Source organism: Colletotrichum navitas (genome assembly GCF_030913465.1).
Source record: "Colletotrichum navitas strain CBS 125086 chromosome Unknown LY79scaffold_12, whole genome shotgun sequence".
NCBI lineage: Eukaryota > Fungi > Ascomycota > Sordariomycetes > Glomerellales > Glomerellaceae > Colletotrichum > Colletotrichum navitas.
Genome location: NW_026850558.1, coordinates 405,396 through 426,148, shown reverse-complemented (window position 1 = coordinate 426,148; position 20,753 = coordinate 405,396). Strand labels below are relative to the sequence as shown.

The window sequence follows — 20,753 nt, the reverse complement described above, 5'->3', positions numbered from 1 at the left end:
GCGGGAGCAAAAGTCGCCGAACAAGGTTGCTGTCAACAGATGAAGGCAGTAAACAAAAGGAATGCGACAAGGCGCAATCGATGTCAAGCCGTAATCAGAGGTGCAGCGTCAGATAGGTGTGGATCAGGTCGAGTCGTGATGCGGTGCGTCGGGAGGTTTTGCAAAGGGATTTGGGGTGGTTAAAACCTATTGGATCGCCGGAGACATGAAGGGTGGAAGAGGTTGAGAAAAGAAGCCAACGTTCCTTTCTTCGTCTGCGTCAAAGCCCCCCGAAATCGTCCTGCGGCGTCGAAGGAGGAAAAATGGGTGGCGGAAGACTGGTGGTGCTTTTGGCAAAGGGGGAAGCCAAGCATAGAGGGACCAACAAAGCGAGCGACGGGGCTGGCAGGCAGGCAGGCAATGGCAATGGCAGGTCAGGAGGTGAACGTGTGTCAAGAATCTGTAGCGTGGTCCAGGTTCAGGTCCAGCCGTTGCGCCAGCCAAGCAAGGAAGGGGGTTCTGATGCCTGACAGATGAGGCGACAAGAGATGTTGCGCGTGTGAGTGAGTGTGTTTTGGGGGGTCAGTCACTGAGGCCACCGTCTCCAGTCTCCTCCAGTTTGACAGCAGGTCGGCCACACACAGTCTGGACTCTGCGTCCGTGGCCCCTGGCAGGGGGGGGGGAATGGTGGGCTGACAGACGGGGAGGCGGAGTGCGGGACCGTGTCGTGCCAGCTGCCCGCCTGTTCTTACAGGTGTGCAAGTGCAATCTTGGAATTTAGGTAGTGTGCCACTCAAGTGGATCTGGAATACGGTACTAAGTATAGGTGCGATAGGTAAGAATAGAAAAAGCAACTTCTCTATCCCAGACTGCCACCGAAATGATCGTGGACGGCTCAGGAAGCTTACTTGGGGTTTCCAGGGTCATGGCCGAATGGCAAGCAAGTACGAATCTTCTCAGCACACGACCACGGAGGGAAACTCTAAGGTACAGCTGGTAATAAAGTCATGATACGGAATGGATACATGCGTACGCACGACCAAAGCAACTATTTTGCTTGTTGGATTCGAGTTGGCCGGTTCAGCTCTCGGCAGCTACGTTCAAGACCTGATCCTCATCGCTGCGGCTGTCCTCCCAAATTCTTACAGAAGTGAGATCATCGACAGTCGTTGATAACGGGCTGCTCCTCAAAGACTGAACAGCAGTTTGATAGACGGTATCGCTACCAAGTGTCCAGTCTTCGGGCGGGATGCTAGGCGAATGGCGTCCAGAAAAGTCCGTACGACCATGGCCTCGTGAGAAATCACCACAGTTGCGGTCCCGTATTTCTTGCAACAGTTGTTTGAAAGCCAGCCACTCATTATATGTTGGCCTTGTTTCGCCTGGCTGCCTCCCATCTTCGCTGCCATACATCCGTGCTGTGATTATCTTCATTGGTGTGTCGCCAGCAGTGTTTGCTTGGTCTGGATCCAGCCCGCGGATATGAGCATCCCGTAAGACGTCGATGAGCTCCATATTCGCGCTTTGGGCTGCAAAATGCAGAGAGCTTGAGCCATGCCTGTCTCTGGCATCAAGCCTGGCTCCGTGTTGGATTAATAGCTCCAGTAATGCCACATTGCGCCACAGGATTGTGTCGTGAAGAGGGGTACGACCCTCGTAGCCTGGCTGCTGTGATGGCAGATCAAGGTCCAATCCGGCATTGCAAAGCAACCTCAGAGATCGTTCCCAGTACCACCTTCTTGGGTCCCAACGATCGACGTTACTTGTCCGACGAGCCCGGTACGACAGCGGGCACACCCAGTCAGTGTCGGTTTTGACGACGATTCTGGAACCGTGCCCCAGCAAAAGTTCAATCATCTCTGGGTTATCGAAGGCAAAGATGATTGCGGTTTCCCCTCTAATACCACGATAGTTCTTGACTTGTGCATCAATATCGGCTCCGGCACTAATGACGGCCTGGGCCATCCTAGTTGAGCCAAAAGGCTCGTATCGAGCAGCGTAATGGAGTGGTGTCCAGCCGCTTCCGGTCTCTGTCTTTGCGCTGGCGCCACGATATAGGAGGACCTCTGACGAAGTGTAGTCGTCAAGAAAGATTGCCCAATGCAATGGACACCACCCATAGCTGTCGAGGCTATCGATATCAGACCGAGAGTGAGTAATTGCGTCCGATACGGACAATGGTGTTGCTCCAAGAACTGCCTCATGTATCAAAGTCGATGTACCACCTGCTTCTGCTCGTGAGAACGTGAGATTCTCAATCATACGGCGATGCTCGGGTTTGAGAGACTGGATTCGGTTGTGCTTCGCGGCATAGTACAGCACTCGAGAGCGTGTTGCGGCCGTCCTAGAATGCATTAGAATAGTGTCTTCAGTACGCTTCGTACATATCATTACCATCCAGTTACGTTTTCCAAATGTAATGGCCAGCCCTGTTGAACAAGAAACTCTGAGAGCGGTAGATTCACTTCACGTAGGGATAACTACAAAACGAGAATGCCGTAAGTAATCAATAGCAGCAACATAGACGACTCAGTTCAGTGGTAGAAGTGAACATACCATGAGAAGCGAGTTTCCATCATCATCCACGTCTGTTGGCAATACGGTTGAGTTGGCAATGCCTTGTTTTATCCATTCAATATCACAGTTGAAAACAACTGATACCAATTGATCTCGGGGGACCAGTCTTGGGATGTGGAGGTGAATAGAAGACCCGGCTCCAGTTAGACTCCCCCAGGAGGTCGCAATGAAGACCGCGCGAGAGAGAAGCCATCTCGGGAAGAGATAGAACAGGCGTGAAGAGTTGGAGGGGCCGGCTCTGCATTCTTGGATGTCACACCCTCTATGGCTCAGGAGCGGAACGCTGTTGTACTGAAGGAAAAGTGTACCGAAAACGGAGCGCATCCAGGCTGGCGTCTGGATCCTGGAGTAATGATGACACTGACATCTGCAAAGAGGCAAACAACTTCTGCGAACCGAAGCCTGTATTGTAACACAGGGGTCCGTTTTGATTCCCGAGTGGTTTTGGCTCGGCGGACTGCCCTGGCTTGAAAGGGAACATTGTGCTGTCAATAAGTGTTCCAGGCTGGATGTTTTTGCGTGCATCTGACAGTCGAGGGAGGTCATCTTTTCCTCGATGCTGGCGTGGTTCATGATCATTATACTACGATTTCTCTCGGTCTCTCTGGCAAAGCCTCGGGAAAACTCTTGAATGAGTCGGTGGACATCAACTATCACTCTGCCCTGTCTCAAACTGCTCACTGTTAACAACATATTGGACAGCGCTTATTGCAATTAGGGACCTCAACGCTTACCTCTGCGATGAAAGCAAGGCAGCAAACGACAGTGTTAGACTGTTTCGCGTGGCGAGTGCCCTGGACCTGAGTTTTGCAATGTTGCTTTGCTCCCGTATCCATCTTCCTTTAGACACCCTGTTTGGTCTATCCTTCTCATCTGCCTTGCCCGTTGATGTGAGTCGTTCGCAAAGAGCACCGAGCTCCTCTGCAATGATTTCTAAGTCGCGTTTCAACACCAAAGTTGCAGACGTATCCAAACCGGGAAGTGTGCGATCACTCGCTCGCTCGCCTTCCAACTCTTCGAGTGGGTTCTTGACCTGCTCAATAACAGCTTGCAGCGTAGTGAGTTCATTCACCAAATCGCAGAATTCTGCAGGAGCATGTCGCAGAGAAGCAAGTAGCTTAACCCCCTTCCCAACAGCCAGCGACGCCTGGACGAGAGCGATTACGCTGGCCGAGATCGAGAGAGGATCCATGTCGAGCCAGGTATGGACGGTGAGGTTAAATGAGAAGCATCGTAGCGAAATCCGGCCCCGGGTTTGCGACGTGAGGGGGATGGCACATTAATGCAGACCCAGTGGCCTGCATACCAGCTGAAAAGTCGGGCGAACCAATCTGGTTGAGTGAGGCTGACTGGCCACATTGGTACTGATAAACAAGAAGGCAGTGAGGGTTGTCGAGGGGGGCCGGGCCTATCACAACACGAGGGGCCCAAAGCCAATAGGTCAGATAAAGACTTAGTCACCACCACCAGGAGACATGATAAGTGCAGGTTCAGGGGATCAATTTAGTCTATGACTATGAAGGACGGGCCCTTAACTAGGCGCTGAGAGACTGGTGCATTTGGATTACACAGCATGACTTAGTAGCCGGACTAGCCGTCATCTTTCGTTCGAGTTCACATACCTAGTTATATTCAAGATAGGCCATCCAGAAGAAGTAACGGCCCCAGGCTCTTTGCCATTTACTTACACTCTGATAAAACCGAGGAATAAACAGAGTCAACCTAATGGAGAAAGGGACAAAGGAAAAAGGAGAAATAATTTGTGCATCGGTAGCAGGTTGCCCTGCCTTTCCATGCCCCTGTGCTCCCGCCACCCTCAATATACTGTTGCTTCTGCTATTAGTACAGCAGTTGTTGCTGCTGAGACGACCAGGTGACGAGCTTAGGAATGGAGATGACTTAGTGACAACTTGGTAACGAGAGAGATTGAGACGACTTGGTGACGAGCCAGAAGATGAGACGACTTGGTGCTGGTTGTAGTCGAGATATGTAGAGGATGAGAGTAAAGTTGTTAGTGAATAAAACACGATGGTTCTGAGAGATGTCTGACTTGTTGAGGTCGGCGCCGTCTGCCCTCTGAGTATTGCTCCTGAAGGTTACCCCCGCCTGCCACGAGGAGGCCGGCGCCATAGGCGGGATAGAATATTATAGTTGATATTATAAGTCGTACTGTCATCGCCGTCGTCGTCCTAAAGGGGACTCATGTTGCCCTCGTCGTCCTCCTCCTCTTCTTCTTCCTGCTGCTGCTGCTGCTGCCGCTGCTAGGCGACCCTGGTCCTCTCGGCCTCGGCCTGCTGGGTGGCCCTGGCTGCAGTAGTCGGACCGCGGGCCTGAGCAGTAACTACGCCCTGGCGGGCGCTCCGGCGGGTTGCCAGGGTATTTCTCCTTCTCGAAGCTATTATTATCGTCGTTGCCGTTATCGTAGCAAGAAACCTAGGGGGCAGTCCTCAGGGTCACCACTTACATGAGTTTACCACTCATCGTCACTACGCTCCTTCTATTATATCTATTCTTACGGAGACTCTTGCATTCATTTGCGATGTTGCTTCCTGCGCAAGGCGTTGTCAGGGAACCACTTGCCATTTGAAGGTATCGACTGTGGCAGGTAGTGGCTACTGGCGTTCCGAGCTCAGCGACGATGGTAAGAGGAAGTCTCAAGCCCTTGGACTTCCCATAGATGGCCCGCCGCTACATTGTGCTTTTTGCCACGTAAGTGAGTCCTGAAGGCGTTCAGCTCGGATGCATGTACTGCGACTGCAAGTATTAGACATGTCTGTTAATGACTGTTGGACTATGGAAATGTTGACTCGGCTACTGTAGAAGTCTTCGTCCTCAACATCGCAAACGTTCAGGATGTAGGCTCATCAGGATCATAATCATGGATCTCCAAGAGCAAGTCATTGGATTTCACAAACTCCTGATTCTGATCTTGTCCAACCGCTCCCTTGGTGTTGACCATAATGCTAACAAGCACTGCCTGTTGTCACGTCTCACACTATCGTTAGTATTCTCCAAACTTCTAGACCTTTAACGCATAACGGGAACGCTAGTATGCAATACCCCTAGTGATTTGACTACAGCAATTTTAACATTTTAAACGACCGTAGCTTAGATTAGATACTCTCAGGCGAACGTAGAGCCTTCGGGCTAATAGTTTCCACGTTGCAAATGAATTGCAACGGTGCATGACAGCCCGCTATCCGCTGCCACGGCTAAATAGCCTCCCGGTCAATCTGCAGTTGCCATGTTGCTGGAATAAAGAGTTCCGTGGCGTCATCTTTCCGAACCTCATATCGAAAGAAAAATCCCTCTATTTTCCCTGGTGCCCACACTTCCATTATTTCTAGCTTGGACATACATAAAGCCGCGTTGCCTGCTCCAAGAACCAAGCTATTTATCTCAGCAGGGCTGGGAAGAAGTCGACCAAGATGTGTTGTCAGGGCCAAGATTGTAAGTTTTGGCCAATCTCGGGATATAGCACGCGTATTTTGGCGTTGAGAAAAGTACGCAGCGTCGATGGCATGAGATATTGCGAAATACCGTAGTCGATAGCTTGCCCTGACAGCCTCATTGACGAGACGGTAGTTGACTGATCTAGAGAAGCGGGTAGACCTATGGATTGCCCATGACCTTGCTTCCCAAAAGATTGTCCTCTGGATCCTGTGGGTATTGGATATAGCTCTAAGGATTATTTTGCTGGCTGTATCACGTTCTCTCTGTCCGTTTATATCAACCTCACGCCAAGAAAGACATAAGACAGCCTGTAGACAAGGCAAGATAGACAGTATCTCTTCCATAGATGCACCTGAAAGACTTCGGTAGTAATGAGGGTCCATAGAAAACGTCTTGATGATATGAACTTGTGGTAAGTTTTGATCTTGGAAATTGGTGTCTAATAGATTGACAAGAAGACGCTTTTCGGCATTTAAAGTCCATCCATCCTGTGCCTGTTGGCGGAGAAAATGTCCGTGAAAGGTCTTATAAGGGTGATAGTTGTCGGTAACAGAGCCAGCACTAAGTTGAAGCCTAATATAAGGTGTCGATGTAGGCTTTCCTCAGTTTGAAAGTATGGAAAATAGAGCTGTTAATGCTTCTGCGAGGGCTAGATTATTTGCCGTTATCGTGTCGCTATCCTCTGGCTGAGCATACTCCGCGCCGGTGTACTCAATCATTCCTACATGTAGTGAGATTTTACTGGCGAGCTTACCTCGGTAGCCTCTTACAATCTGTCCTATGCGATCAATATCAGACCCGAGGGAGCAAATCCTCACAGTATCAAATATCTCAGGCTCCAAAAAGTATTGCCATTCCTTCGAGACACTGGCCCAATGTGCCATTTGCCGTTTTTTGTTGGCCAGCGGCTTAAGCTCCTTAAGTACCATCAGTCGAATCTCCTGTGGCAAGGCCTTCCACAATGGGTGGGGGAGGGTAGCTTCGTCTTGAAGATTGATTTCGGCCTGTTCATTCAAGTAGACGATCTTTGAACGGAACTTCATTGCGTTGACGTGGAGAGTAAACTCAATAACCCGCTTCATCCTTGAATATGAAAATAGTCCGTGTGTCTCTGTACCCGAATGAACTTATTGTCAGTCGGTATTAAGATGGAAGATGGAGAGGGAAAAGACCAGAGCCTAGCTTCAGCCGCCTTTGGTATACCTAGTAACTGTCACGACCTTGAAGGTAGGTTTAATCAGAGTACGGTTGGTAATACCCGTACTCGTTTAATAACCGCCATGGATAAAAAGAGCTATCGTTGCTGCGTGGCTCGCCCGCGAATCTGCCCAACCTTATTCGACATTCAACAGCACCATCACATCTGGATGCCTCCAGCCACATCCAGCTGGCGTCAGAGATGGCATTCGCAGCACCAATGACCCATAGAATCCATAATCAGCTTGGAGTCCAATCATGGCTTTGAGGGTCTACTATACAAAACAAGAAACTACTTGCATGAGTGATTTGTCAGGGCCACCTAGAGCTAGGCCCAAGGAACCAGAAGGTTGGCGCTGGAAACTGATGTCGGCTGCATCGGCCGGACGGATTTCGCCAGCCGAATACAGTCAATTCTGATGGCACGTGCATTGACCACCTGGCTAAAAGGGGGACAGGCAAAAGGGGGGTTTCTCTGGATATTTACACACATAAGCAATAACGCAAGAAGATCCTATCAATTGACGTAGGTACTTTGACAGAAACAGGATGGAGAGTCACCTATTGCCTGCGCTTGCACGGGGGCATTGCAGCATCGTTATCCCTGCTCTTCGTCCCGCTCAGGGCAAGTTTACCCGGGAACTTAAACAATGCTGAGGGCTGGGCTCAGGGTGACCAGCCTAGGCTATCAGTCCCCATACTCAATGAGGATTTGGGACAAAATTCTTGTCGCGGGTGACGATATAGGTGGGTGGGTAGGTACCTGCCTACCTAGGTAGTAGAAGGTGATGCCCAACAAACACCCGAAGCAATAAGCAGACCACCAACTCGGCAGTCCAGTCAGTGGAAGCGCAGTGCATCAGCAGGCACCAACGACGTCATAGCGTTATTGATAGTGCCTGGCAACCGCTGACATTAGCCTTTCAGCTGCTGAAATAGGTAAGGACAGCTAATCGCGTAAGAGCTACCTAGGTATATATAGTCTGGCAATTTCGAGGAAGGCACCAATATGGCTATACATGCTGACTGATTTCTTACTGAAGCAAAACTGAACATAGGGGCTGTCCTTACAAACTTGCCGGCCATCTTTCTTTCGAGTAACCGCCAACATGGAACGGGCCCCGAAGAAACCGCGTCTTGCCCAAGATGTCGAAGATTTCGAGACGGCATCAAAGCCAGATATTCCCCTATCTCTGGGCCGGGCAATCAGCCCTCCCAACAAGAGAAATCGGCAATGCGAGCGCATAAGATCACCTTTCCAACTCACGCGCATCCGAGACTTGCCTGAAGCTGCGAACCGTGACACCGTTGCGCTCAAGGACATCCTCGGGGACCCTCTGATTGCCGAATGCTGGGAATTCAACTTCCTGCACGACATAAATTTCCTCATGAGTCACTTTGACGCGGACGCCAGAGATCTTGTCAAGGTCCATGTTGTTCATGGGTTCTGGAAGAGAGAGGACCCAAACCGGTTGGCTCTCCAAGTCAGTTGACAACGACTTTTACCCAAAGGCCTGTAATGTTTATGAAGTAACAGGAAGATGCAAAGGCATACCCAAATGTAGAGCTCCATAGCGCGTTCATGCCCGAGATGTTCGGCACCCATCATTCGAAAATGATGATCCTGATCCGCCACGACGACTCGGCCCAGGTGGTCATATGCACCGCCAACATGATAGCCAAGGATTGGACGAACATGACCAACGCTGTCTGGCGATCGCCCATGTTTCCACTCCTACCAAACAATTATGAAGATGCTCCATCAAACGACCACCCTTTCGGAACAGGTGAACGTTTTAAACATGATCTTCTTAGCTACTTGAGAGCCTACAACGCTCGCAGACCAACTATAACATCTTTGGTCGATCAGCTTTGCCACTATGACTTTTCAAGTGTGCGGGCTGCACTGATCGCTAGCGTCCCTGGGCGTCATCCCATCCACAACACTTCACAGACAGCTTGGGGCTGGCCGGCGCTTAAGAGGGCTTTGCGTAGCGTCCCTGTACAAGAAGGAAAGTCTGAAGTTGTGGTTCAGGTATCATCCATCGCCACTCTGGGATCTTCAGACAGCTGGATCCAGAAATGTCTTTTCGACTCTCTTGCAGTCTCCAAGAACAGCTCGTTGAGCAACCCCCGACCGAAATTCAAGGTGGTTTTTCCCACCGCGGATGAAATTCGACGAAGCCTAGATGGGTACGCGTCTGGTGGCTCAATACACACAAAGATCCAGTCTCAGCAACAGGCAAAGCAATTACAGTACCTGCGGTCCATGTTCTGCCATTGGGCGAACGACGCCCCTGATGGAGAGCGTAGGTGGCAGTGTGGCCGTGGAGGAAGGTATTTACTAACGTTCTTTTAGCTTTACCCGAGACGGCAATAATCCGAGAGGCTGGCCGACAACGAGCAGCACCACACATCAAGACCTACATTCGCTACGGCGAGAAGTCGATAGACTGGGCCCTCGTCACATCGGCCAACATTTCCAAGCAAGCATGGGGAGAGGCAGCGAGAGCGTCTCAAGAGGTCAGGATCGCATCTTGGGAGATCGGAGTATTGGTGTGGCCTTCCATAATAGCAGAAAACGCGACTATGATCGGAGCCTTCGAGACAGACGTACCTCAGAAGGACGCAGGGGACGGAGATCCAGTGGTCGGAATGAGAATCCCCTACAGTATTCCGCTTCAGTCATACGGTAAAGACGAGATACCGTGGGTGGCGAGCATGGCTCATACGGAGCCAGACAGTATGGGAAGATTTTGGGGCGTCGAATAGGCTAGATTGCCAGCAATTGTTACAGACACGGCACGGAGCGAGTTGGCTGGAGCGAGTCTAGTATCATTATATTGAACCTGGATTCTTTCTCGGTAAACATCCTAGCCTTAACCATTGCTAATCCGTATCAACCGTGTCATTTCTCGTGGGCGTTGTAGGCGGGTATAGTGAGTTAGGCGCCAACGGCCTCGGGCTCCTTGTTGGCGTCGTAGCCGTACTTCTCCTTGAGGCTGTTGACAAGAGCGACGTACTTCTCCTGGGCCTGCTCAGGGGTAGTGCCGTCGTCGACAACCTTCTGCCACGCGTTCTGCTTTGCCTTGCCCTGTCACGCGAATCAAGGTTAGCGCCATTCACGTACAAATCCCGAGAGCTCAGTGGCTCGTTTGAAGGGGACGTGTCCTTACCTTGAGGTCAAACATGCCAGGCTTGGCGGCAGTGGAGATCTCTTCGCCGGTACCGACCTTGTAGAGGCCTTTAGAAGATTAAGAGTCAGCTTCATGGGTTCTCTAGCCAGGTCCGCGGGTTCAAACGCACCGTAAAGCTCAAGGAGCTCCTCGTTGGTGGGCTTGGCAGTAAGCTTCTTGCTGTCGATGACAGCCTGCTTGAAAGCTTCGCTCTGGGAGGCAGACATGATGTGTAGTGTGGTGGAAGAGGGTTGAAGGCTGTTTTTTTTTTTTGCAAGGGAAAGGGTCTTGGATTGTCTAAAGTTGCGAGTGTGTGTGTAGCTGTGAGGTTATATTCCAGGAGGGGACTTGTTGGGAAGGCGGAGGGAAAAGGGTTGGCTGCCTTTTGGCGGGGTTAAAGTGGTGAACCGGGTCCCACATACCCGCTTGCATCGTATGCGCGGGGCAGCTGATGCTGTCATTAGGGACACTGCACCGCCACAGCGACAAAGAAGATTGCGTCTCAACTCCATTCTTGCAGGCTTGTGCTTGCTCGGGAACACGGTGCAACTGAGGTCGCACAGGTACACAATAATGATACTAGCACAGTCGGAAAAACACAGTATAAGCCCTGTAGTTAAGAGTTCGCTGAGCTTAGGCCGACGCGAGCAGTGAGGGGAAAGTGAACGGACCGGACTAGGGCCAGAGCGGATGCAGGTGGCTTCATTGCACCTTTCCTTAATTACCTACTCCGTACCTACCTTTCTTTGTATGTAACCTAAGCATTGTGGAGCCGACCTCTCTACCTCGGCTCAGTTGAACTCACCTTTCTGCAGGCTCATACTTTACCTACATCCCGTCGCTGGCCTCATCACCCAGAGAGTCATTTCCTCGTTAACGGGTTCACCACTTCAACGCGTCATTTCTTAATGCATCCCACTCTTTGGTCGGGGATCACGGAATCCGGACGATGTCCATCCAGGAGAGGATGTTCAGCTTCAACCTCAATTCGACAAGAATGATGCCAAACTGATACGCCAGACACGAACGCGTAAGCAAAACAAAACAAGAGTCGCTATCTGACCGTTGACTGCAACCGCATATTTCGGGTTACTGTCTGTACAGCCAGCAAGATATGACGAGGTCTTGCTTTACGGCCAGCCCTTGCAGTGTACCCGCTACGTCGTGCACCATGCCATGAAACCGATAGATGGAATAGAGGGCACAGCAGAGCGCCTTGCCAGCTGAGCACAGCGGTTGTTATTGCACCGGGAATGTCGAGGTCCTTATTCTGCTAGAGCCAAGTGGTCTGTTTATCCCGAAAGACTGATTTGGATGCACGGTTCTCTATCGTGGTTGACAAGCCTGGCGCATGCGAGCGCCGTGATGGCTACATGGATGCTACGGCAAGTCACATCCTCCCAATCAAGACAATTACCGCGCGCACCTTGGAGGTTGCTCGAAGAGACTTGTCTTCGTCCTTTGTTCAGGTCCGGGCGAATCGGGAGGCTTCGGTACTTAAAGCCGTTCTCCCACATTGAAGCACATGGCGGCTTGCTAGGTTTCTAGCCTTGGAGTCGAGGCCAACCGACAACGGACATCAGTCCACATAGAAACAACGAGGAAACACAGCCAAGCTTACCTACACCCTCCATTAGCCCTTTTTCTGCGTCCACTTTCTGTATTGAGCATATACTCTACGCTTGTTTTTCGTCTCTTTCCTCCCGCGCACCCTCCGCCGTCGAATGACAGCCCGGCATGTTGTCTTCTTAGCGTGGGGAAAGCCCGGACGGCCAACGGAGCATCAACGTCCCACCCGCGCAAGGACGGACATTGAAGGCTTGCTTGAACAGACCCCTCTGCCCTACCAATTACATGCTGTGCCACGACCGGCACGGGCTTGAAGACTGAAACCTGTACGAAAATACTAATGCTCTGAATCCATTAGCGCAACCTTGAGTGGACGCGTATCCGGACCTAGATGGTGTGGTGGAGAGGCGCCACAGATTCTTGCTTTTTGCTTTTTACGCATCTCAGACCTAAGTAGGCTGTGAGTATGAATAAATACCGGACTTCTCGCTGTTTTCTTTGAGCCTCGCGTCTTGGCCTTGAATGCATCTGACGGCTTGAGGAACTGTTACATATCAGCTAGCACTCATCACGCCGATTCCCGGAACGAACAAGCATAACATCGTCACTGCAGGCGGAGACCGTCTGCGCGTCCCAATCCACGAACCCAATAACCCAATCAGCATAGAAACCGGACTCCGGCAATACGAAACATACAAAATGGTCAAGACGGTCGTCATTCTCGGTGCGGCATACGGCGGCCTGGGTGTCGCCCATCGACTGCTCAAGTACACTCGCCAGACAGAGGAGGATATCAGAGTGATATTGGTTTCAAAGGTATGCGACCCCTCTACTTCAACTGCTATAACACGACTCTGGAACACCTGGGAAATCGGATGGCTCTCGCAGGGCCCGATGGTCGCGCTAGCCTTTGCCGGAGCTGCGAGGACGAGGGATGTAGATGGCTCACGCTTCATGTGCGCGCGGGCCGATGAACAGCACGTCAAGAGCTAGAGGATAGTTTAGAGAAGATCTGAACCAGAAAATACTGCGTATAAAAGGCTGACAGAAGTGGCAGACAACTCATTTCTATTGGAACCTGGCCTCTGTTCGGGCCGTCGTGCCAGGCATCGTTAAAGACGAGCAGATCTTCCAGCCCATTGAGTCCGGTTTCGCCAGCTACCCCAAGGAAAGCTTTGAGTTCGTGCTCGGCACGGCCACGGGCCTAGACATGCACCGTAAGGCGGCCCTCGTCTCCACCCCGTCCGGCCCTCGGTCCCTCCCCTACGACTACCTCGTCCTCGCCACCGGCACTCGCTCCGCGAGCCCGGACATGCCGTGGAAGAGCGCCAACTCGCACGAGGAAACCATCGACCTGCTGCATGAAACGGCGGAGAAGGTAAAGGCGGCGAGGCACATCGTCCTGGCCGGCGCTGGCCCCACCGGTGTCGAGTGCGCCGCCGAGATCCGCTTCGAGTACAAAGACAAGGAGGTCGTGCTGCTGTCGGCCCACGAGGAGATCCTGGCAGGCGACACCATCGCCAAGGGCGTAGAGAGCGAGATCGCCCGTCTCGGCGTGCAGGTCAAGAGGAACGCGCGGGTGAAAAGCTCGCGTCCGCTGCCGGATGGTAGGACAGAGGTGAAGCTCGCGAACGGCGAGGTCATCACGACCGATCTGTACCTGCCGACTATGGGTCTCGTCCCGAATACCGAGTACCTCGATGTCAAACTGCTCGACGAGCGCAACTATGTCAGCGTGGATGAATGCCTACGCGTCAAGGGCGCTGATAACATCTGGGCGTGCGGAGACATCGTCGCCTCCGCGCGCGCAGGTTTCTTCCTCGCGGACAAGCAGGTGCGTCTGCAGACCCCCTCTCCTTCGCCTACACGTTGCTGGAGGTGCCGTGCGCAACATATGACTAACGTTTATTGCAGGCCGCCGGCGTGGTCAAGAACATCGAGCTGGCCATCAAGGGTAAGAACCAGCTGGCCATCAAGGGCATGCCCGTCGACGTCTTCTTTTGCTGCACGGGCCGCAACCGCGGCGCCGGGCGCATCGGCTGGGTCAAGGTACCATCCCTCTTCGTTTGGACAGTCAAGGGCAAAACGCTCGGCGCCCACTGGACTCAAAAGTATACCAATGGCACTTACTGGTGAGGGAATATGTGTATGCACTCGGAATCGGTGCTTTAGAACTGTGATGCCATGTTTGAAAGGCAAACAATGCAGAGGCGTTTTTTTTTTTCTTCCTTCACGAGATTTCTTTTTTGGCGTTTATTTGCCTACGACTCCCTCTACTAATCAAATAAAGCTCGCCGGAGGGAAGAGGAAAACGGGGTACACAAAATGCTCTATTTACCCCCTCATGTGGCCCCCCTTCTCTTTCCAAAAAAGGTGCATTTGTCCTGCTTCATACACCCACTCTTCCCTCATCAATGCAAGCAGGGGGGAGGGGCAAACATTATAGTTTTACATGCACGTATGCGTAAACAGTACGACGAAACAAACTCCCTACATTGAACGTGAACGGTACCCAACCAGACCAGCTCCCTCAGCGAGGGGGGGGGAGTTAAAAAAAAAAGATCAAGCATCACCAAGCAAGCTGCCCGAGCGCACCCCCTGAAAATGACGAGAAGAAAACGCTATTTCTTTTCTTCTCTGGTTATTGTCGTGCGTCTTGTCTCATCTGCTAAGCTTCTCGTCTTCAATCTCCCTCCGCAGCTGCTCAAGCACGTGCTGCCGCGACGAGAGGTGCGTCTCGAGGCCCTCGACCTGCTCCCTGACCGTCTGCAGGTCATCCGACACGCTCTGGAGACTAGCGCCACCCTTGGCCTTGCTGGCCCCGTCCTCGAGATCGCGCAGCTGCTTGCGCTTGTAGTCGAGAAGCTGCTCGAGCTCGCGCTTGACGAGGGCGGGCTTGCTGTCCCGCTTGCCGCCCTTTTTGCGCTCGACATCGGCCTCGACACGTGCCATCTTCTCGTCCAGCTCCTGCAGCTGCTTCTTGAGGCGGACCTCCTCCCAGTCATCCGTCTTGGCAGTCGAGAAGTCGGTGCCGCTCGACTTGAAGCCGCTGCGACCGAGGCGGGTGAGATACTGGTCGCCGAACTTGGCCTTGCGGCCTGTCGCCGTCGAGTCGTCGGCCTTTGTCGCCCAGCGGGACGCGCCGGGCGTCTGGTTATCAAGCTGGTAGTCGATCTTGTTGCGCTCAAAGGAAGCGCGGAGGGAGGCGGGGACGGTACGCGGGATCCGGAACCCTTCGTGGCGGTTGTTGAGTATGTGGAGGAAGGCGAGGCAGGCATCTTTGTTGATGGAGGGACTAGCCGAGGGATTGATGAGGTTCCACGCCGAGCGGATGTCTGTGTCGGGGACGTCGAGTGATTCATAGAGGTCCTCTAGGGCGGTGACTAGATCAATCACGCATTAGCAAGTGGTTCGAGAGGTTTGCAGCTCTTCAGTGTGTATATGGAACGTACATGCTACTTCTCCCCGTGCATCCCGGTTCTCTTGGTATATCGACTCGTACTTGGCCTTGTCTTGGGGGCTCATGTACCAGTCGAAGCCGTCCTTCAACCCAGGCGAATCCGGGTCGTCCTCGACCTGCTCAAACGCCACTTGCCTCCCCGTAAGCGCGCGATTCGCCTGAACAAGGTGTGCTTTGGACTCGGGCACCAGCCAGTCGGGGAGTGTCGTCGGTACGTCTGAGTATTCCTAGCAATCCAACCTTGTTAGCACTTCTGCAACGCCTCCCCCCCTCCCCCTCCATATTCTGTCAACAAAGCAAGCCAATACGCACGCCGTTCAAGATATCAAAGATGACTCTCATCGCAACGCAAAACTCCTCAAAGTCGAGGTTGCCGTCATTGTCGACGTCGGCGAGGTCCCAAACCCGCTCGAGCTGGTTGTCCGTCAGGCCGCTGTTCTTAAGCACCGGCGCGGCCTGCTCGCCCGTCAGGAATTGGCCTCCGCCTGTACGGGCGGAGAAAATGTTCCAGTATGTCTCGATCTCTTGCGCTTCAATACGAGGAGCCATGTTGTGGGTAACGCTTGTGGAGGAAACGTCGGCGGGACAGGAGGAGAGGTTGGTGATTGGGGGGTGGGGTTGGTCGGTTTATAGTCAACTCGTGAGGTCCGACTTGTACGTTTGGGCGCAAAAGGTGTACGGACTGGGTGGTGCAAGGTAGTCACGAAAAACTCTGGCGGGCGATTCGAGAATTGTTGAGTGTCAAACGGAGATGGGCGTGTTAGGCCGGGGAGGTGTCGATGTTGCTGAGTGGAACGTCGTCAGGCCGCGCGGGAGCTCGGCCAAGGATGTGGAATTGGGGTAATCGGCTGGTTGGATGGTGGGAGGCGGTGCTTCTGTAACCAGGTAGGTACCTTACTTGTAGTAGAATTGGGGCGTGCGCTCGGTGAAGAGGCTCGGTGATGCAAACCTGACCCACAACGCAGGGATCCATGCAACCTTAGCTTAGCGCATCTTATGTAACACACATAGTCCCCTTCCGAGCCCAACGACATGACAACTCCTGTCTCCTGGATAGGTAGGTCAAAACGGGTCACAACCGCTACGTTCCTTGACATGTCTTTTGTTGTACATGACTTTCTATCGAGGCGGAAAATGGGTCTTGATCCCTGTATATTTTCAACCAAGAATGCTCTATCTCATCCTTAGCTGATCGTCAGTGGATGGAAGGAGAGTCGGTGCCTGACAATTGTCTCATGTTACCAGGAAAGCCATGACCGAAGCATACAGAAGCCGACTTGTGTGAAAACCCTGGATCAGATTTCTATACTACAAGCTATCGCAAAGTTGGTATCTCAAACACAATTAAGTGACATTTTCCAGAGAGTCAAGCCAAAGTCCCTTTTCAATGAAATCCATAACCAGACCAGCGAATGACTGCGAGCAAAAAGGCTGTGGAGCAAACAAAGAGCTGCAAGGGCCTAGTTCAGCGCGCAGACGCAATCATCGCATGCTCCTGTTTCAATCTGTTTGCCCTGCTTTCTCCCCAATAGCAACGTATTCTTATGAGTCGCTCTTCGCTTATCTTCTTGTCCTGAGCGTCAGGATGGACAGCAAGCAGTTTCCGGTTTGGCTAGTTTTCTTTTGATATGTTGAGCGATGATATTGAGGCCAGGTGGATTTCGACATTTGTTGGAGTGCGCAGGAGTGCGCAGCAGTAAAGCGGTAGTCGGCTCAACCCTGCAGTCTCTCCTGAATGCCAGAAGCACATTGGGTGGCTGCCTGAGGAGACTGTCGAATATCGGAGCGCACCTGGCCGGCAACTGGAGAGAAAGCTACTTCAGCGCCGAGTGTCTTCTCCGGGCTACTTGGGACAAACGAAGGCGCGGCAACGTCGGGCGTGGAGTAACTGAGGCCATGTTCTCGGCGAGCCGTCTTGACAAGATTCTGATGAGTCTCCCAGAATTCCTCACAACCATTGGGGCGAAGGTGCATCACGACATCTCTGCTGACACTGGTCCGAGTCTGCGAGAGATTCGGCTCGGGGTGGGTTGCATGAGGTGCGTTGTAGGGTCGAAAGACATGAGAGCAATACTGCGGGGATGAAGGCGCCAGAGTACTAGCCGATGTCGATGCCGCGGTTGGAATGGTTGCCGCAGTCAACCCCTCAGCAAAAGCCTGGTAGCCAGCTTCTTTACCAGTGCTTGAATCGGGAGCGGAAGCTGGGTGGCCACCATTTGAGGTGCGCGAAACATTTGTAGCTAACACCTGGGCATTGGAATTGTCTGCAAAAACCTGGAGCGTGGATAGCTGATTCTGGGTCGGTTGAGTAACAAGGTCCTGCGGTCTAGGATGCTTTCGCGGACGGCCTCGACCACGCTTGACAGGCTGAAGTGTATTTGCAGTGCCCGTCTGCAACTGAGTGACAGGCTTTGGGTGAGGGCCTGGCTGTGGTAGGCTTGGCTGGAGTAAGTTGGTATTCTCCTTCTTCCGTAGAGTAGACTTCTTGGAATTCGGTTTGCGAGGCCGCTTGGGTCGAGGTCGGTATTCTTCGTCGCTGTCGGATCTTTGGTAATTATTGATCTGAGCCGGAGAGGTGACGGCCTTTTTTTTCTGCTTTGTGCTATTAGGCACGGAGATATTTTTGGTCTTGCTCTTTGAAACGACAGGGAGCGATGCTATCGTCTGCGCTGTTGTTTTTTGACTCAGGTAATTCGGTGTGGTGTAACTGCTCGCTTGGAGATGCGGATCTTGGAATGTGTTGCCAGAAGACGGGAAGTTGGGTTCAGGGCTACCAGAACCGCCCAGGACTGAAGACGTGTTGAGCGGGCGCGATTGAGAAAAGTCTCCTTGGTTGATATCGCTCGGATTGAGTGCAACTGTTGGAAGCACAACATTATTTGTACCAGTGTAGGTCGGCATGTAGTTGTGACTTTTCATGCCCACAGGCACTCCCTCGGGGAGCGAGCACGTATCACTGCCCAGGTTTGGTCCCGGAAGACAGCCTGGCAGATGAAGAGACCGAACAGGAAGCAACAATCGGCCAACTGAAATCTCACAGCTCATAGCGCGGTCAGATTCAGCTTGTGGCGAGGCCTTGCTGATTTGAATGGCTGGTACCTTCGGCCCCGGCAACGCCTTCAACCCATCAAAGAGAGATTGGGGCTCTTGCATTGAGTTCTGTTCCTGCACTAGAATGTTCTCATTTTTCTCTTGTACTGCAAAATCAGGATATCCACTCAAGTCGACGGATGGAACCCGATGTTGTGAGAGCAACTCGGGGTCGTACAACTCATCCATTTTGCGGTAATTGATGGTGGTAGTCAGCGAGTTCTTTTCCTTGTCAGTGTGTATTCTCGTCTGAAATGTGACCATGTATCAAACAGCCTCCAACACGAATAACATTGGGTCTCAGAGGCTGGAGAGATGAAAATGAATGAAAGTCACTTACCTGGCTGCTTACAGCGGCAGACAACTGGTCCTGGAAAGTCAGGGGAGGAAGGTAGGCTTCAAGTTCCCCCAGACACTTCGCTAGGTCATGGCACTCCGACTGAACTCCTCCGAGCCATAGCAATGATTTTCTGGCCTTCTTGGTTTGCGGCAGTTTGATCTTTTTGACCTCCAGGTTCCCCATCCCTTTGTCTAGGATCACGGAGCATGCAGCCATGATCTCGGGCTCAATAGGAAGTGTGTGAAAGTTGGTCGAATGACCACGCCACTTGTTGACCTCTTCAACGAGCCCTTGCTGGCCTACTTGGCGCAGGTAATTGATCGCCTGCTCTCGCTCATGGTTCTGAAAAATATCAGTCGGAAGGTGAGGCCGCTTGAGGGCGTTCGTCTTGTCTGCACTCGCCCCGACTCCTTTAGCCATTTCGAGGAGAACTTCAACGGAAGTTCCGCTTATCTCATTGGCCCATTGCTTTGTATCTCGATGACAACGGATGTATAGACCAACAAAATCGATGATATCCACGATCTTCATCTTGAGAAGTTGCGTGGCAGGCACAAATGCTTTGTACTGGCAAAGAGCTAAGAGAAGGACCCATTGCCCACTAAGGGTGATCTGGCACCACTCAATGGGCTCCCCAATCTCTTCAGGCTCGGGGCTGCCCCAGTCCAAATCATTAGTCACATCCAAGAGAAACTCTTTGAAGGGTTCGCCTCGTTCAGGGCTTCTCTCAGCAATGTTGTGCGCAAGAGTTTGGTAGCCATTCTCATTGTTATCAGCTGCAGGCGCCTGACAGCCCTCCTCATCACCTGCTGTCATTAGCGGAGTCGGGTTAGATCAGTAAGAACTTACTTACTTTCATCGTAGCCTGAATCCGTGTTTTTCTCATCAACCTCACCCCTCTCTCTTGCCGCAACATATGCGTCAGCGCGGCCGGGCTGGTTGAGTGGGACACTTGGAAAGGAGCAATGCCTGGGAAGAGTATGATCGAAGAGGAGGGGTGGATGAACCCAGGACGGGATTTGTACGCCATATGCCTGTGACTCCTCATAGCGACCAGGCTTGTGCGACAAAGTCGACTGCCGAAGCTTTCGACCGTCACTTGCAGCCTCTCCCTCCATGAGAGTAATCGTGAGTGATGCTTTATGAAGGAGGAGGAGAATAAAGATGAGAGGATGGTAAAGAAAAGGCAGTGAGGTAAAGAGCTGGTGGAACGATGCTTGTTGAAGATACAGCAAGGTGCGTAAAGGATTCTGGCCAGATGAGGGATCGCAAACCGCCTGGCAAAAGCAAAGGAAGGCAGCGTTGGTGGTGAGAATGCAGGAGGAAGGAGGGATGAGTGAAGAAGTGAGAAAAAACAGAGCAGTTTATGAGTGTGAAATACTGTGTCTCAGAACCAAGTGAAATTACCTGTCTTCCCAGTTGCAAGTAGAAAAGAGAAAGAGAAAGAGAAAGAAAGGGAAGAAGCGGTGGGTCTGGTAGGCAAGCCGGGACAGTTGCTCTTTCCCTCTGAAAATATGTATGGGGGCTCAGTCAAGTTCTGAGAATGCCTACGTAAATACTTATTGGCCCCTTAATCCAACTGAAATCAAGACGAAAGCTTCGTAGGCGATGAAACTTGTTCAAATGGCCTCTGAAAGGAGAGTGTAGTTGTTCAATCTCATACCTCTCAACTTTGTCTCCCTCTTGGGCATGTTTTCCTTATAGGTGAGATACAGATTGTCAGTAGCCATATAGCCAGATCTTGCTTTCAGAAAATTGAGAGGTATGTTTTCTTCCTATTTTCAATGCCTCTGGCCATCTCATAAGATGAGATACCCTTTCCTTCTCTTTCCCTTTGGACATGGCGAGGCGCCCACACGATGGATAAACCTTCGCTGCCAAATAACGGAGCCAGAGAGAGCCCCCATGAGAG

At 52.0% G+C, this 20,753-nt stretch overlaps 8 protein-coding genes across 8 annotated transcripts; 3 read left to right on the top strand and 5 right to left on the bottom strand.

Annotated features, from left to right (window-relative positions):
- Nucleotides 1-759: 759 nt before the first annotated feature.
- LY79DRAFT_544614 (ankyrin repeat-containing domain protein) lies at nucleotides 760-4,038 on the bottom strand. The gene is made up of 4 exons (XM_060557127.1): nucleotides 3,291-4,038; nucleotides 2,536-3,229; nucleotides 2,374-2,459; nucleotides 760-2,323 (listed from the first exon to the last, which is right to left on the bottom strand). Exons 1-4 carry the CDS (start codon nucleotides 3,746-3,748, stop codon nucleotides 1,060-1,062), a joined length of 2,502 nt encoding a protein of 833 aa, XP_060417260.1. The 5' UTR covers nucleotides 3,749-4,038; the 3' UTR covers nucleotides 760-1,059.
- A 2,464-nt stretch (nucleotides 4,039-6,502) lies between these two features.
- Nucleotides 6,503-7,313, bottom strand: LY79DRAFT_62543 (uncharacterized protein). The gene has a single exon (XM_060562097.1). The coding sequence runs from the start codon at nucleotides 7,089-7,091 to the stop codon at nucleotides 6,612-6,614; it is 480 nt and encodes a 159-aa protein (XP_060417259.1). The 5' UTR covers nucleotides 7,092-7,313; the 3' UTR covers nucleotides 6,503-6,611.
- A 919-nt stretch (nucleotides 7,314-8,232) lies between these two features.
- Nucleotides 8,233-10,021, top strand: LY79DRAFT_544606 (tyrosyl-DNA phosphodiesterase). Its single transcript, XM_060557126.1, has 3 exons — nucleotides 8,233-8,690; nucleotides 8,744-9,515; nucleotides 9,566-10,021. The coding sequence occupies exons 1-3, from the start codon at nucleotides 8,316-8,318 to the stop codon at nucleotides 9,976-9,978; spliced, it is 1,560 nt and encodes a 519-aa protein (XP_060417258.1). The 5' UTR covers nucleotides 8,233-8,315; the 3' UTR covers nucleotides 9,979-10,021.
- LY79DRAFT_62504 (acyl CoA binding protein) lies at nucleotides 9,858-10,713 on the bottom strand. Its single transcript, XM_060562089.1, has 3 exons — nucleotides 10,513-10,713; nucleotides 10,383-10,450; nucleotides 9,858-10,300 (listed from the first exon to the last, which is right to left on the bottom strand). Exons 1-3 carry the CDS (start codon nucleotides 10,607-10,609, stop codon nucleotides 10,151-10,153), a joined length of 315 nt encoding a protein of 104 aa, XP_060417257.1. The 5' UTR covers nucleotides 10,610-10,713; the 3' UTR covers nucleotides 9,858-10,150.
- A 59-nt stretch (nucleotides 10,714-10,772) lies between these two features.
- LY79DRAFT_544604 (uncharacterized protein) lies at nucleotides 10,773-11,070 on the top strand. The gene has a single exon (XM_060557125.1). It carries the CDS (start codon nucleotides 10,818-10,820, stop codon nucleotides 11,034-11,036), a length of 219 nt encoding a protein of 72 aa, XP_060417256.1. The 5' UTR covers nucleotides 10,773-10,817; the 3' UTR covers nucleotides 11,037-11,070.
- Nucleotides 11,071-12,650: 1,580 nt separating this feature from the next.
- On the top strand, nucleotides 12,651-14,087 carry LY79DRAFT_509638 (uncharacterized protein; the record flags this gene model as incomplete). The annotated part of the gene is made up of 3 exons (XM_060554076.1): nucleotides 12,651-12,767; nucleotides 13,009-13,785; nucleotides 13,866-14,087. 3 exons carry the CDS (start codon nucleotides 12,651-12,653, stop codon nucleotides 14,085-14,087), a joined length of 1,116 nt encoding a protein of 371 aa, XP_060417255.1.
- A 525-nt stretch (nucleotides 14,088-14,612) lies between these two features.
- LY79DRAFT_588072 (actin cytoskeleton-regulatory complex protein END3-domain-containing protein) lies at nucleotides 14,613-15,960 on the bottom strand (the record flags this gene model as incomplete). Its single annotated transcript, XM_060560864.1, has 3 exons — nucleotides 14,613-15,334; nucleotides 15,404-15,638; nucleotides 15,724-15,960. The coding sequence occupies 3 exons, from the start codon at nucleotides 15,958-15,960 to the stop codon at nucleotides 14,613-14,615; spliced, it is 1,194 nt and encodes a 397-aa protein (XP_060417254.1).
- Nucleotides 15,961-18,530: 2,570 nt separating this feature from the next.
- On the bottom strand, nucleotides 18,531-19,959 carry LY79DRAFT_509529 (uncharacterized protein; the record flags this gene model as incomplete). The annotated part of the gene is made up of 3 exons (XM_060554061.1): nucleotides 18,531-18,557; nucleotides 18,842-19,639; nucleotides 19,867-19,959. 3 exons carry the CDS (start codon nucleotides 19,957-19,959, stop codon nucleotides 18,531-18,533), a joined length of 918 nt encoding a protein of 305 aa, XP_060417253.1.
- Between the last annotated feature and the right edge of the window lie 794 nt (nucleotides 19,960-20,753).

Bases quoted from the DNA above. Each gene is read 5' to 3' on its own strand.
- LY79DRAFT_62504 (XM_060562089.1), bottom strand. From the start codon at position 10,609: ATGTCTGCCTCCCAGAGCGAAGCTTTCAAGCAGGCTGTCATCGACAGC. The intron at 10,451-10,512 runs GTGCGTTTGAAC...AATCTTCTAAAG, and splicing joins GGAGCTCCTTGAGCTTTACG to GCCTCTACAAGGTCGGTACC. The intron at 10,301-10,382 runs GTAAGGACACGT...TTCGCGTGACAG, and splicing joins CTGGCATGTTTGACCTCAAG to GGCAAGGCAAAGCAGAACGC.
- LY79DRAFT_544604 (XM_060557125.1), top strand. From the start codon at position 10,818: ATGCGCGGGGCAGCTGATGCTGTCATTAGGGACACTGCACCGCCACAG.
- LY79DRAFT_544614 (XM_060557127.1), bottom strand. From the start codon at position 3,748: ATGGATCCTCTCTCGATCTCGGCCAGCGTAATCGCTCTCGTCCAGGCG. The intron at 3,230-3,290 runs GTAAGCGTTGAG...AACAGTGAGCAG, and splicing joins GCCTTGCTTTCATCGCAGAG to TTTGAGACAGGGCAGAGTGA. The intron at 2,460-2,535 runs GTATGTTCACTT...CTCGTTTTGTAG, and splicing joins ATGGAAACTCGCTTCTCATG to TTATCCCTACGTGAAGTGAA.
- LY79DRAFT_544606 (XM_060557126.1), top strand. From the start codon at position 8,316: ATGGAACGGGCCCCGAAGAAACCGCGTCTTGCCCAAGATGTCGAAGAT. The intron at 8,691-8,743 runs GTCAGTTGACAA...ATGAAGTAACAG, and splicing joins CAAACCGGTTGGCTCTCCAA to GAAGATGCAAAGGCATACCC. The intron at 9,516-9,565 runs GTAGGTGGCAGT...ACGTTCTTTTAG, and splicing joins CGACGCCCCTGATGGAGAGC to CTTTACCCGAGACGGCAATA.
- LY79DRAFT_62543 (XM_060562097.1), bottom strand. From the start codon at position 7,091: ATGAAGCGGGTTATTGAGTTTACTCTCCACGTCAACGCAATGAAGTTC.